The sequence below is a fragment of the Podarcis tiliguerta genome (genome assembly GCF_965153285.1).
Source record: "Podarcis tiliguerta genome assembly, chromosome: 1".
Taxonomy (NCBI): Eukaryota; Metazoa; Chordata; class Lepidosauria; order Squamata; family Lacertidae; genus Podarcis; species Podarcis tiliguerta.
Window position 1 is genome coordinate 45,412,808 of NC_139534.1, and position 15,229 is coordinate 45,428,036.

The following is a 15,229-nucleotide window of genomic DNA, read 5'->3' on the forward strand; positions in this document are numbered from 1 at the left end:
TAAATGGGCAGCTTCAGGGTTCCTGCTTTCCCGTAATAGTGATCTTTATCTGTAGAGCAGATGATCAGGCACCAAATGGGTTGCAAATGACCAAAGTATTTTGTGCAAACAGGTTGGTGTGTTCTGTGTTGAGCTTGAGTTTGCATTCCAAATTGCCTAGCTGTAAACATGCCATCAGTGTGATTTAAAATGACTTGAATCTAGTTCTGAATAGACCTATTTGCAGCCTGTGCTGAGCTTCCAGATGACATTGCTTCCAATTCCCAACTGCCCTCACAGCCCCAGCCAGTGTGGCCAATAGTCAGACATGATCGGAGCTGGACTTAAAAGGACCACAGGTTCTCCATCCCTGGTTTCGATCGTATGGTCTAAGCCGATTATGTGGGTGTAGAAGATAGTGGCTCGATTCACATCTAAAATAAAATGTTCAGCAGGTTGATTTTAGTCAAATGTCTCTGTTCTGAAGGTTCTGCTAAATCCCATTCATTTTGAAAACATAATGGGATTCGGTTAAAAAAGAATACTCCAGGAGTTTCTCATGTTCCTATTTCTACATCCAGTGCCTTGAGAATGTTTCCAGAGAGATAAATCTTTCAGATAATATTAATTAAAAGAAAAACCTTCCAGGCTAGTCATGGGGTTGGGCTTATAGTGGGAAACCCTTAAAAATCCACCCTCTGATAAAATATCTCCTCCTTCTTTTAACTGTTGGCAAAGGGCCAGTCCATCTTTCTTTTCTTTTAAATGAATGCAGTAGCATTGTTTATAGAGTTGCCTGAAGCCATAAAATCTGTGTTGCTTCCCCCCTCCCCCACTTGGCATCTCTTGGGGGAGATGAGCCATTTTGAAGATGTATCTTCTGTGAAGCATAACATGGTTGGGGGCGGGTTGGGAAAAGGGGAAAGTATTTTAATGACTTCTTTAATGGGAGTCATTTCCAACAGGCATCTCTGGCATTCCTCTGCAAAAGGAAGAATAAGTGCTCAGCACCATATATGGTGACACTTTTATTTTTTTGATTTTTTGAATATAAACATGCACAGACTGAAACAATCTGCAAGGGAAGGAGAAGAGGGGGTGGGGAAGGGAAGAGGGGTCCCTGCTTTTAATATCTTAGTGTTAGGAAAGTTAAAAGCTTGGTATTGTATAAACAAACACAGGGACAAGGCTTGGAGAACTTTTTAAGCATTGCAAAACAGTGCTTTTCCCTTGCTTGGAGTTCACAACTTTTGATATTTATTTTCCTTCAGGTTGCTTGTTTTGGAGGTAAAACACCCCCCCCCCCCCACAGCCTTTATTTTGAAGCTCATTAGCAATGACTCAGTGTGCCTTTCAAGCAGGGATAAAAGTTCCAGGGGTGGGGAATATTGTTTGTTTTTAGACAGTGATAGCAACTTGGATGTTTACTGGGATAGTGGGCTGGGTGCGGGGGGAAACCAAGCATAGTGAGGGTTGGGTTTGGGTGGTTTGGGTATGTGGTTTGCTCAGTTTACTTTCTGATTTTAACTTTTTCAGAAACCAAGTTGGAGAATGCAGCTGTCAGGTGTCTTTGATGCTGAAAGAAACTTCCACAGGAGAAATACACAGAGAGTAAGTGCAATTCCCAGGGACTTACATGGGTGGGTTCTATTTTTTGCTTTGCTAATTCTCTTACCTTTTAGACTCAAGCTGGCTGCTGTTCAGCCTAATCCCCAAATGTGACCCAACAAATTGTTTTCATCACACAGCTGAAGCAAACTGTACCAAGCCATTGTGGAGCACATTTTTATTTTATTATTTTTTTGCATGTGTGTAGCCTTATATGGTTCCTGAAGTCATCAGTGATGCAGTTAACTAATGGAGCAAGTTCTTCTAATCAGCCTTCTCTTCTATAAACATATTTTGTCCTGGCTCTAAGGTGGTTCCTTGATATTTTAAACCAACTCTTTGCTTGCCCTTTTTCTCTTCTCCCTCCCCTTCTCCCTCCCCTTCCCTGCAACCCTTCTCTGCTTGCAGTGGGAGGCAGACGGAACAGAGAGATGCTGATAATCATGATGCACTGACATTTGGAGACTTCAGAAAGAGTACTGGTGAAGTCCAGCAAGTTGAGGAAGAGCAGGAGGACGTTCGGGGTGTGCTCAAGAGGCGAGTAGAAACCCGGGAGAGTACAGAGGAGAAGCTTAGGCAGCAGGAGGCTGAACAGATTGACTTCCGCGACATTTTGGCAAAGAAAGTCAACACCAAAAGTTTTTCTGAGGAGGAGCTGAAAGAAATTCCAGCCGAACAGATGGACTTCCGTGCTAACCTGCAGCGGCAGGTCAAGCCCAAGACCTTGTCGGAAGAGGAAAGGAAAGTCCATGCTCCTCAACAGGTAGACTTCCGTGCGGTGCTGGCAAAAAAGGGTGCCCCCAAACCTTCCTTTCCAGAGAAGGCACCTGCCCCAAAGCCAGCTACCCCAGATTTTAGGTCTGTGCTTGGCGCTAAGAAAAAAGCACCAACTGAGAATGGTGACCCTGGTGCTCAAGCCCAAAATGCTAACGCTATCCCGGATGTGCAGAAACCCAGCACCCACCCCAAAGTGGCCGATGCAAGTGCCAACTCCAAAAACCCACCAGTATCCAAGGCACTGGACACCCAGAATGCCAGCTCTAAAATACCACATGCTATCACTGTTTCAGAAGCCAAGGATGCTAGCCCCACATCTAAAACACAGAATGCTAGCGTTAACTCTGAAGCCCAGCTTGCCAGAACCAACTCTGAATTGCCACATACCAAACTGAAGGAGAAAGAGGATAAGAATGACAACAACTGCAAAGGTGGTTGCCCACCGGTAGTCGATGGAGGAATAACTGAAGAGAAAGTAGAGGATAACAAAAAAGAGCAGCCAAAGGGAACAGCACCATCATTTACCGAAAAGCTACAGGATACTCATGTTGTAGAAGGTGACAAATTAATCTTGCAGTGTCAGGTTTCCTCAGATCCACCTGCTGCTGTCACTTGGACCCTGGATGGGAAAGTTATCAAATCGTCGAAGTTCATTGTCCTCTCTCAAGAAGGTAAAATGATGCAAACAGCAAGGCAGCCGTGTGGCTCACTGCTGTTATAGCCTACTTCTTTCATTTTTGTTAAGTAAATTTTGCTCTTTTTAACTTGTTATGTATATCACTATTTTAGTGCTAACTCTGTAATTGATTCCAGATGTGTTTGTTGCTGGCGTGCTGGGGACAAGGAATAGTCTTATTAAACATGTTTCTGGCAGATCAGCATCTAACAACTTGCAGATGCAAGCTGAATCGTCTTCCGTTCTTGTTTAAGTTATATTTAAATGTGGTTTTAGGATTCTGAATTACAGTATCTACTTAATGAGTATTTAATTGGAAACTGGTCTATAGCAAGGGGATCATATCAATTTCAGTATCTAAATTCAGATATGATTCTCCTATTACGTGAAAAATTTTGCATGACTCTTGCTGAGTCGTGGGAACTTTGGAAGGAAAATAAATGAGTTTGGGGTAGAATTATACTTTAAAACATGTTCTGGAAATGAAGCCTGGAAAGGAATCCTCTGAAATAAGAGTGTAAATGACTTGACTCTTAGTATGTTCAACTTAGATGTTTTAAATAATTTTGATACTAGTAGTAGCATACCAGAATTCAGGAAATGCTTTCTTGAACAGAACATCCTGTTTTCGTACTGTTTTTAGGGTCAGTGGTGACACAAAAGTTCTCTAGTCCAATTCTCTGCATAAGAGTTAGGAATGCTTAGTGCAAAGGATTCTTAACAATTTAGCCCACACTGTGTATATGCTGATATTTCACAGAGGGAGGGAGGGAGATGGATATGGCAATTGCCACAGATACCTGGAGCATGCAGAATGGATTTAACCAATCAAAGTTGTTCAGGTGCCCAAGTCACAAAGCACCATTACAGGTTAATGTTTTAAATTGGAACTATCTTGAGGCCTCATTTCACCCGAACTTCATGAGGGCTTGGGTCCTGCAACCACCATTTTTAATACAATTGTTCATCACTGGAACAAGTTGGGTTGTGGGGAGTAGGAAAATTGGTACACATTTAAAACAACACCAGTAATAAAAATGAGTTTCTGAGGAGATGCATAGTGCCTTTTCCTCACAATAGCTAAGGTCAGTCGGGCTTTAAATGTGGGCCCTCTTTCTGTGGGGCCTCATCCTCCCCATTGCCATAGCTGCTGCTGCTGCTAGTTTGTCAGGTAGAAGGCTGGTGATTGAACAAGCAGGTAGCAGCTACTCTTCGTGTTAACTTGGTGCTTTGCAATCGTAAGATCCCAGGTTCCATCTCCGGCATCTCTAAGAAAGACTGGGAATTTCCTGGTCTGAAACCCTGGAAATCCTCGAGCAAGGTGGAGCAATGTGGTCTACCTCCACATTCCTGTGTCTGTGTTTGCCATTGCTATTGCTACTGAGCTGCTCATACCAAAGAGTGGGGGTGCAAGGAAACAGATGGTAACAGGAAGGAACAGGAGCAACATAGCTGCGGTTTTCTAGAGGTGGACCCTCTAGTGGGCTATGTGGCGGGGAAGATGCCCAACCAAACTGTCCCTGGATGGTAGCTGCACATCGGTTGGGATGCAGAGTGAAAGAATGCAGGCTTTGCCCTGGAATTAACCAAGAGAATTATACCTTTGCTGTTCTGCACAGGCCTTGGCAAAACAACTGTCTTGTCATGTTGTGTGACAGTATAACAAGAGGAATGCTATGTATTACTGAATTTGATGAGACCCAATTTTGATGTTCTAGCAGGAAGTGATGTGTTTTTCCTCGTTGCTGAACTGCAAAAGAAGCCAGAGACATTGCCTAAGTGAACTTGTAGTAATAAATGGTAGTATTCAATGCTAGTCCTGTGCAAAGTAGACTTATTGAAGCTAATATTCAAGATTAACTTAATTCCATTAAGTCCTACTCTGAGTAGGACTTAGTTGATGGAAACTGAAACTCTTCCTTCAGTTTACCACATTATTATATTTTGATAGCCACAAATCACCTAAAAGTTTAGTTCTCTGAAACGTGCAGTAATTTGTCAGAGAAATACAACAACCAGGTGATGGTGGAGATGGTGATAGTTACTCTGACGTAACCATAATGAGCGGAATCCAATTGGTCCTCCTAGTGCAGTTGCTCCAGTGTAAGTTTCTGCTCACAGAAGAAGGAGGGGGGACTTATTCTTATTCTTTGATTCCTCCTCTTCCCCTGCTGCTGCATCGCCTCCCAATTCTGTTCTAGAGGGTTGGGGTATTCTCCAGAAAAGATGTTCAGGGGGTGCTGAGGGAAATGCCGAAAATCCTCTTCCGTCTTCTGTTAGTGGAAACCCCCCACTGAATTTAAAGTTGGAAACAGACTACCGTAATATTTATTTATAAATATATATATATTCATCAATAACAATTCTAACAATAATGTTTTATTTTAAGTCTCCTTTTTTAAATCACAGTGTCCCTACATCTCAATGAGGTGGTAAATCTGTACCTGGGCTGTGCCGCTTCAGGTGCCGATTCAGTCATACACACATACATATAGAAAACTAGATATCTGGGAGGCTAAGCTATAATCCTTACTGTATTTTATGTTGAAGGAAGAAAATGTGTATGGAAGAGCTTTCTATCAAGTGAGCCCCTGCAGGCAATCTGTGATGGTACAGCCCAGGCATAGGCTTATCACCTTAGTAAGAACTAGGTGTTAAGCTGAGTGTCCTTGTACCTGAGGGTGCAGTGGTTTGAGAAGAGCAATGTATCATTAGACAACTCAGTGCTGATAACTGTTCAGGCTAGTATGTGCATCAACTTGCCAGGCACTTGTGAAATTGCTTCCATTTGCAGTTGCTTTGCAGTGCTTCCACTTTAAAACCACCCCTGTGCTCAGGACAGGCTAATGCTCAGAGTGGGTTAACTGGATGTTACATATGAGCCCAGCTGTGGGTTTGAGATACAGCCTCAGTTCCTGGCAACAGAATGACATGGAAATAATGGTTATAAATAGCAATTTTTTTGTTTATAATTGTATACTGAATTTTCCAATGTGTAGTTCATAGGTTACTGTCCTAAAGGTAAACATTCCATTAGCTATTCTATCTGACTTACAGTGCAAGGTTCAACTCACATCTGATGATAATATACATCAGTTAATCCTTAGCCTGATAATTGTATTCATCATAAATTCAAGATGGTGTGTTCCTTTCACTGTGAGTTTGTAATGGAGCATCTACGTCAGACATAGGCAAACTCGGACCTCCAGATGTTTTGGGACTACAACTCCCATGTTCCCAGGTTAACAGGACCAGTGGTCAGGGATGGTGGGAATTGTGGTCCCAAAATATCTGGAGGGCCAAGTTTGCCTATGCCTGATCTACGTGGTGAAGGGTATAATCTGTCCACATTTTTAAAAATTTTGTTTAAAAATGGCAAAGTTGTCACAGTACTAAATTTTTGGCAATTTATATAGAACCCATCACTTCTAATGAATGTCATTCTCTCAAATGACAGCTTATAGGGAAAGCAGAGGGCCGTTTTATTTAGAGTTTTGCAGCTACATGGCCACCCATCTTATAGCGGCCTGAGTTTCATTATCCTCTGACATTCAGAAGAAACATCCCAAAAGTATGGTTGAATGAAAGCTAATTTGTAACCTAGCACAAATAAAGGCATCTGCATCAGCTAAAGTGAGCTCCTTAACTTGAACATTTGAGGAGTGAAGTTGTCAGCACTTTAACTTTTCCTTTAAACCAAAGTTTTATTGATTCTAGAATAAGAGAGAGAACAAATAAGCATGCATTGAAAAGTGGGACATCAATATAATTTTATTTCAGAAAGGTGTCAACCTTTCTTCAATCTCTCTGTTTATTCAAAACAAGAGTTATGGCTATTATACTTCACATTCCAAGTTCTTTGTGGTCGAGGAGAGAAATTTGAATCTTTCTGGATTCATCAAAGGAAAAATGTTCAGCATATTAATTGCTTTGTGAAATCTTTTTTGTGGTCACTTTGATTTGTGCTTATTCTTTAGTGCCTTGCTTAGAAAAAATAGGGTTAGTGCTGCCAATATCGCTTATGGAAGCTGCCTTGTTCCTGGTCAGACTACATCTGGCCCAGTATTGTCTCATTTGACTGGCTGTGCAGGGTCTATCCTTAGTGCAGTCAGAAACAATATAATTCTCATCCTTTTGGCATCTTTTGGCATCTCGCTGACTCAGTGGAATTCACTGGCATACTTTCTTTCATTGCAATAGTCTTTTTTGGTATGGCTTTATTGTACTTCTCTTTGGCTCCCCTTTTCACCAGCCTTACATATGTATACATTAGGAGAATTTATTTTCACTTTGAATTTCCCCATTGAAATGTAATCCTTTCTTTGATCTGTTTCCATGCAATGGGAATTGGCCTTTTTCTTACTACAGTGGTGCCTCGCAAGACGAAAAGAATCCGTTCCGCGAGTCTCTTCGTCTAGCGGTTTTTTTGTCTTGCGAAGCAACCCCATTAGCGGATTAGCGCTATTAGCGGTTTAAGCGGCTTAAGGGATTAGCGGATTAGCTGCTAAAAGGCTATTAGCAGCTTAGTGCCTTAGAAAAAGGGGGTGGGGAGCGGAAAAAAATCGCAGGAACTCGCAAGACATTTTCGTCTTGCGAAGCAAGCCCCTAGGAAATTCGTTCTGCGAAGCACCTCCAAAACGGAAAACCCTTTCGTCTAGCGGGTTTTCCGTCTTGCAAGGCATTCGTCTTGCGGGGCACCACTGTACTCTATTTGTCTGTGAGTTTCACAGCTAAACTGTGAAACTCTCCCCCATTGAGACAAGCAGGCAAATCCTCCTAGAAAGCTGCTTACCCCATAAGCAGGAAAGTTGAATCTGAGTTGCAAAAGTTTGGATCTGTCTGTCTGTCTGTCTGTCTGTCTGTCTGTCTATTGAAAAGTTTGATCTTGTGGTACAGAAGAGAAGAAAAAGCTGGGTCAGGAAAAGGAAAAGCAACTCTGTAATTCTTCAACCAGCTTAAATCCTTAAACCTTGCTGTAATAGTACAGGAGATGTCAATCTACTGGTAGGAGTGATCAACTGCATCACTGAAAGGCTAGCCTTATGTAGCCTTTCCTATTGTATTCTAGCTGAACTACCCTGATATCAGAAGCTTTAAGTTTACCTCTAATTAGGGAAGGGGGGTGAGTTTTGATTGTTTACTTTTAAAAGTGCACCTATCTAACTCACACTTCCTTGAACAATTTGAGAATCAAAACACAGTCATCCTTCAACATTTGCACTTCTCTGAATTCTGCAGTGCAGTTGTCCAGCCAACAAAAATGCACTGCAATCCATATAATAGGGTAAAGAGTTCTCATATATATATATATATATATATATATATATATATATATATATATATCACATCACATCAGATCACATCAGAAATGCATTCTATTGCTTTGCCAAAAAGGGGGAAATTAGGCAGTATAGTAGTGTAGTGTAGTGTAGTGTAGTGTAGTGTAGTGACCTTGTGAGGGGCCATACTATATATATTTTTTTAAATGAACAAATTCCTGTGCCCCACAAATAACCCAGAGATGCATTTTAAATAAAAATACACATTCTACTCATGTAAAAACATGCTGATTCCCAGACCATCTGTGGGCCGGATTTAGAAGGCAATTGGGCTGGATCCAGCCCCCGGGCCTTAGTTTGCCTACCCATGGTATAGAGAAATCTATACTAAAATGCTGGTGAATTTTGCTGATGAGGACTTGTTTAAAATATTTCACAAGGTAATTCGGAAATGTGGAGATTGCAATGCAAGATCGGAAAAAACAGAAACTGAAGGAAATCAAAATGGACAGATTCACTCATCCTCCCTCTAGTGACCAGGGAATCCTTGCACATGGCAATATATACATCACTCACACACTCTCTTACGCACCCTTTTTATAATGAACTACTGTGATTAAACACAACTGTAGGCTCACTATCTTGCATCACTGTATCCATGCCCACTTATCCTGGAATTTGGTGAGGTGAAAGGGAAGCCTACTTAGTCTTTGAGCCGTGTACAGCTATTGTTTTAGCCAATCTAAGAGCAACTTTTAATAATCTTTGAAGATAATCTGCCTGTTCGTCCTCTGCTAAAAAAAAAGGTTGGTGCAGTAGAGAGAAGACTAGTTAATGCTGCTTGGGGTTAACTCACCTTAATGGATTTAATTCTTACAGAGCTATTTTGGAGCTGTCAGTGTATTCTTTGTGCCCAATGTCCTCTGTAGAAAAATATTCTTCAGAATCAGGCTTTAGGCTTGTCGTTGATGCTCTCATCCCAACCTTTCATTTTTTTTTTATTGGTTCTAATTAAGACTGCTTTGTAACAGTGGGATTAGTTGGCCAATTAATTGATTACTCCACTAACATATATGGTTAAAGAAATCATAGTTAGCTGAGCAGATGACAGCACAAATTTTAACAGGCAACAATTACGCATTAATCTAACCTGAGGTGGCCAACCTAGTGCCTTCCAGGTGTCGTTGGAATACAAATCCCATGACCCCTTGTTGCTGGCTGTGCTGGCTGTGGCTGATGGGAGGTGGAGTCCAATATATGGAGGGTGCCTTATTGGATCTGTGTATACAGCATAGGTGGACTATGAATGCTACACTCTTGATGGATTGACAGTGGAAAGTGCCATAGCTGTCTTATTGAAGATAATGATATTGTTATAGTCCTACTACACATTTTGATATGCAAGTGATTACTTTGAAACATTGGCTGGCTGTTGTGATTGTATACAATTCATTCTAATAATTCTGCTTACATTTAAATATGATTTCTTAGTAGGAGAGGTTTCTGTGCGACCTTGGGTTTTTTTCATTTCTTTGATGTTCTCAGTTTTCCTGAGCAGATATTATTCTCCTTGATCTTAAGTACTTTGGAAATCAGCAGAAGGATAATACAACTGCCCCCAAACTTTAAGTGGGTGGATAGATTTAAGAATACTTCTTGTTGCTTTTGGGAATGCTTCCTATGATACAGTACAGGCATCCCCAAACTCGGCCCTCCATGTTTTGGGACTACAATTCCAATCATCCCTGACCAGTGGTCCTGTTAGCTAAGGATGATGGGAGTTGTAGTCCCAAAACATCTGGAGGGCCGATGTTTGGGGATGCCTGATATAGTAGAAATGAGTTCATGGAATAAATATAAGCTGTGTCCCCTATGATGATTGCTAGTGTTCAATCTGGAGAACATGCACTTAACCTTTTCCAGATGCACCATTAAGGTAGGAACTGGGGTAGCCATAGTTGCTGCTAGTTGTTCATCTCCTGGCCTTTCATCTGCCTGTCTCTGGCACCGCGCAAGACTCCATGTTTTCCCTACTGCAGGCAAGAAGGAAGGATGGATGAAAACATCAGTAGAGGAAAAAGAGGAAGCATCTATGGTTACTTCAGCTTCCACCTAACTGTTGAATTTCAAACTCAACATGTTTTATCTGTTGTTGCAATCTGGATCTGTCACCCCTACCAGTAATATACATTTTTCATCATGTGTCCATTATGAAGATTCATCCTCATAATAGAGGGATTTACCCTAGTTCTGGTCTCAGAGTGTACATAAGTTAACACAACGGTATGCAGCTGAACCCTATGTTACATAGTAGAAATTAATGCATGCTACATTTTAACATGGATATGCTTCAGCAATAAAGTCTAAACTGGCCCTAAAGCAGTAAAGATGGCTAAGCTGAAATCCACAAAGTTGTTTACTTCTTCGCCCCAGACTTAATTGACTTCCAGATTTCAGCATCCTTTTTGGCATCCGCTGCCTTTTAAAAACTGCTCAGGGTACATGAACTGAGTTATTGCAGCTGGAACAGAGGGAAATATGTTTTGCTGACAAAGATAGGAAAGTAAAATATAGGAGCTATCCTTGTTTTGAGGCTCTGCATATTTGTTTTGAAGTTCACTGGCTATCATGCGGCAAGAACCATAAATATTTTGCCAAGTTTGTGCTATTTTGGTTAAACCAAACATCTCCACATAAGCCCCAAACTCCAGGGAGAGTGTCTTAAAGTGTTTAAGCCTCTGAACTCTCCAGACAATTGTATCCTTCCCACAGTATTGCCATGGATATTCCAACAAGTTTCCAGTTATAGGCATTCTGAACACGTTTTTGTGTCTAATACTCTATGCATTGCAGTGCTTTCTTCACATAGACATGTAAACTTTATGACACACAGTTGGCTGACAGCTATATAAACAGTTCGGGGGCGGGGAGAGGTCAACATTTACAGCGATCCTGTTATTTTCCCTCCTGGGATTTCATTTTGTAAGGTGCCAAAAATTCAGAATTCCCAGTGGAAGTCTCCAGACAGAGCCTTCCTCAGAACTATGAGAAAAGAATCTCATCTCTGGAGGTCAGTGGAGGCTTTTGTAGAGGAAATACCAAATGCTTCATTGAGAGACATTTGGCCTCCCATCTCAGGGAATGAAGCAGTTGCCTAAGTCACAGAAAGCAAAACCCTCTTTGGAAAGTTTCATGTCTCTAGTAAATATATCCGACTTGCTTTTTGTTTGTATATCTAGTTAAGAGGAATACTTGTGCATGATTCAAGACAGATTTCAAACACATGTCCAAAGATAACATTCTACCTCATCATTCTTTTATTACATGTGCACTGTGGCGTATAATCAACACTCTCTTGGCTTCATTAGCCTTTAAAGTTCATAAATTGGTGGTAGGTTTGTTGTGACAAAACGCAATTGTTCTAGAGCAGGGAGTGAGGAAGCTAGGGCCCTACAGAGGTTGTTGGACTCCATCTCCCATCAGCCCCAGCCAGCATGGGACTGTTGGGTTTGATGAAGGAAGTTGTAGTTCAATAAAAGTTTTTCTCTCCCTGCTTTGATGGTCATGACTTGAGAAGAAGGCGCATAGAGTTTCAGTGCATAGACAAAATGGGATTGGGAATAGGATTGAAACATTATGTGTAAAGCGGAAAGGAGCAATATACCAGTCTCTACCACAGTTTATTGTTCTTCTGGACCTCTAATGTTCTTAAATAAAAACAATCTGAAACAATAGAGTCATTTTAAAGAATAAAAATGCCTTCATTCTTAAAATATGAACAGTACAGCCATACAGTTCTGAAATTCACTCTCTACAGAGGTGTGTGTGGCATCTTCATTATGTAGTTTTTGTTATATGCTGAAGATGTACCTCTTTACCCTGGCATTTGGCACCATACCCAAAATGTCTAAGCTTTAAAAAGTACATTTTGTTCTATGACTGATTACAGACAGTATTTGTTCAGAGAAGGTAGATGATGGCCCACCGGCACATGTCTTAATTGTTTTGGTTCCACTGTGGTTTCTGGTTGAACTTTTTTTGCCATTGCTGTTCAACTTAAGACAATAGTAGTACAGAAAATATACATATGGACCCCCAACCTCAGTGAAAGTGGCTGAATGAAGTCACTTTCGATTTCTGTAAAATATGTTTGCACAGAACTTAAGATACATGTCACAAGTGAGACTGGTCTTTGTTTGCAGAAAACGTCTGTGAAGTTCTGTAGTTTTTCTGCTAACACTTTGGTTTATGTAAATTAGATGATTGTTTTGGTCGCATCAACACTTCTTTGAGTACAGTTCATTTTATTGTGGATTGTAAAATTGCTTGGCAAGGTGGCAGAGAACATAGCTTGGAAAGGTGACAGAGAGTATAGCCTTGATTAACCTCCTAAAAACTCCTATTAAACATCATATGCCTGTATGTATCTTATGCTTGAAACATTCAATATATAGGAACTAACATGGTGCTATTAACAAGCAACCTCACCATGTGGCTGGTCTTCAGTTTGATGCAATTATCACTGCTCCAGTGATGTTTGCAACTTCTGGAGTATTGTTGGGACTGTCAAAGGTATCCCACTAAAGCATCCAACTGGCACAAGGATTTCCACTTGCACAACAGAAAATCCCTACTTTCTCTTCTCCCTCCCTGTGAGACCCTTAAATCTGTGTGACCTTTAAATCTGTCCCCCAACCCCACAGAGCAGATTTGAGGAGGGCATGCACAGAAGTGGGAGGAGGTGGGAGAGTTGCATTGCACAAATATAAAATCTTGCGGTGGTTGGACTCATTAGTTGGAAACTGCACACCATACTATTTCTTGATTCGCAAATTATCTCATCAGCCTTCTCCATGTCTCCTGGTATGTTTGAATCCCAGTTCACGCAACAGATTTCAAGGCACTAAAGAAGTCATCACACTGTGATATTCCCACTTCATTTTCTCAATGAATTTTTTGGGTGTTTTTTTTTTGTTAAAGCACCTTTGGGGGCAAACTTGAAAGGCATCAGGTTTTAACCTGCTTTCTTTGTCTGTTCTGTGCAAGTGCCTGTTCCTCTCATGAAAATGAAGTAGCTAAGATTTTGAGAAATAAGCACATTGCTGAATATGCGTGACTATGCTGGAAGGCAAAAATGCCACTAAAGATTCCTGCTTCGCAACCAGGAGACTAATGTGTTGATGCTCTTGCTGAAGTGGACCAAATCAGAGAGCTGGTGGGACCACATGTTTCAGTGCTTAACCCATATTGGGAGGCAATTAGCAAGAATCCTTTTTCATGATATATGAACTTTTTCTGTCTTCACAGAACTGTTGTAAGGAGAAGCACTAGAATGTGTGAATTTCCAGCATAGGAAGCTACCTTACACTGAGTCAGAGCATTCTGTGTTGCTCGGTGTTGTCCACGCCAGTTTTCTTCAACCTTGGGTCCCCAGAAGTTATTTGCTTACAACTCCTTGACCATTGGCTGGGGATGGTGAGATCTGTAATCCAACATCTGGTGACTTAAGGTTGAAATAACTGGCAGTAGTTTTCCAGAGTTTCAGACGGAAATCTTTTTCAAGCTCTGTCTTGAGATGTTGTGGATTGAATCAGGAACCTTTTGCTTGCATATGCCCTGCCAGAGAGCCATGGCCCTTTGCCGCCCTGCATAACAATACATCTGGATGTAGGCTGAGGAAGGAAGAAAATATTTATCTTAAGACTGCTTTGCAAGAGATATTCCTCTGTATTATTTCAGTTAGCGCAACACTAAATAAAGTTGTAATGTTAACAGTCCTGTATTTCCATAGGCATATTTCAAAGGACCTACAGAGCTGGGGGGGAGAAAAGACTTTATTCACTTTTGTCTTTACATATTGCAAATAATTTATTAACTGTCAATTTTTTTCCCTACAAATGTATCTGGTATTCGCTATACTGATTGTGGGGTTTTATTGTTTTATTTTCTGAATAAGAAATACAAATTTACCAGAAACAAACAGTGCTGTGCTTTTGTCATAAACAATGCTCAGTGGCCCCTCCTAACCTCTGTTTCCTGCCCATTAGGACCACTGTGCTCACTAACCATTGACAAGGCCTTCCCTGAAGATGAGGGCCAGTACAAATGTATAGCTGAGAATACGGCAGGAAAATCAGAGTGTGCTTGCAACGTGTCGGTGGAAGGTAAGAAGACTTTCCCCTCCTTATCCCACCTCAATTTCTGCTATCCTCACCCTGTTTAATCTGATTCTGATTTGTAAAACCACGAAAAGGTGGCTTTTTCTGCTTTCTCTTCTACACTCCTTCCATGAAAATGTTAAAATTTTTAATACAGTGGTACCTCGGGTTAAGTACTTAATTCGTTCCGGAGGTCCATTCTTAACCCGAAACTGTTCTTAACCTGAAGCACCACTTTAGCTAATGGGGCCTCCTGCTGCTGCCGGAGCCCGATTTCTGTTCTTATCCTGAAGCAAATTTCTTAACCGGAAGCACTATTTCTGGGTTAGCAGAGTCTGTAACCTGAAGCGTATGTAACCCGAGGTACCACTGTATCTAAAACAAAAAGTGAATGAGCCACATGGAGCTAAACACTGTGTCCACACCATTGTGTGTCAGCTCCACATTCAGGCTGCCAAAACTGTGCTTCTGACTTGACCTTAAAATCCTCTCTGCATACATTTAAGTTCACCTATGATAGTTTCTGTGGCATTTTGAAACCATATCTAAAAAGCTGCCTTGTAAGCAATGGTGTGTGCTTTTGAGGCAAAATTAAATAAATAAAACTAATATTTAACTTGCTCTTGTTCTGGTACTCTTATCGCCAAACGGAAACCGTGGTGAAATTTTTACCAAAGATGGTAGCAGAAAGAGCTCCATGCTGTTGTTGTATCTACCACATTGCAGTCAATAGCCTGTGCTAATGCTCACTT

The 15,229-nt window shown here is 41.1% G+C and overlaps 1 protein-coding gene across 16 annotated transcripts in view; it reads left to right on the forward strand.

Annotated features, from left to right (window-relative positions):
• The window catches only part of MYLK (myosin light chain kinase), a 191,623-nt gene that overhangs the window by 119,338 nt on the left and 57,056 nt on the right, over positions 1-15,229 (forward strand). For 14 of the 16 annotated variants that reach the window (XM_083404939.1, XM_083404944.1, XM_083404931.1 and 11 more), the window contains 3 exons: positions 1,516-1,590; positions 1,996-3,035; positions 14,367-14,483. In XM_083404939.1, coding sequence (XP_083261065.1) covers positions 1,516-1,590; positions 1,996-3,035; positions 14,367-14,483 — 1,232 coding nt within the window. Of the gene's footprint in view, positions 1-1,025; positions 1,267-1,515; positions 1,591-1,995; positions 3,036-14,366; positions 14,484-15,229 lie in introns of those variants that run through there. The other 2 variants (XM_083404935.1, XM_083404936.1) reach the window with 2 other exon arrangements.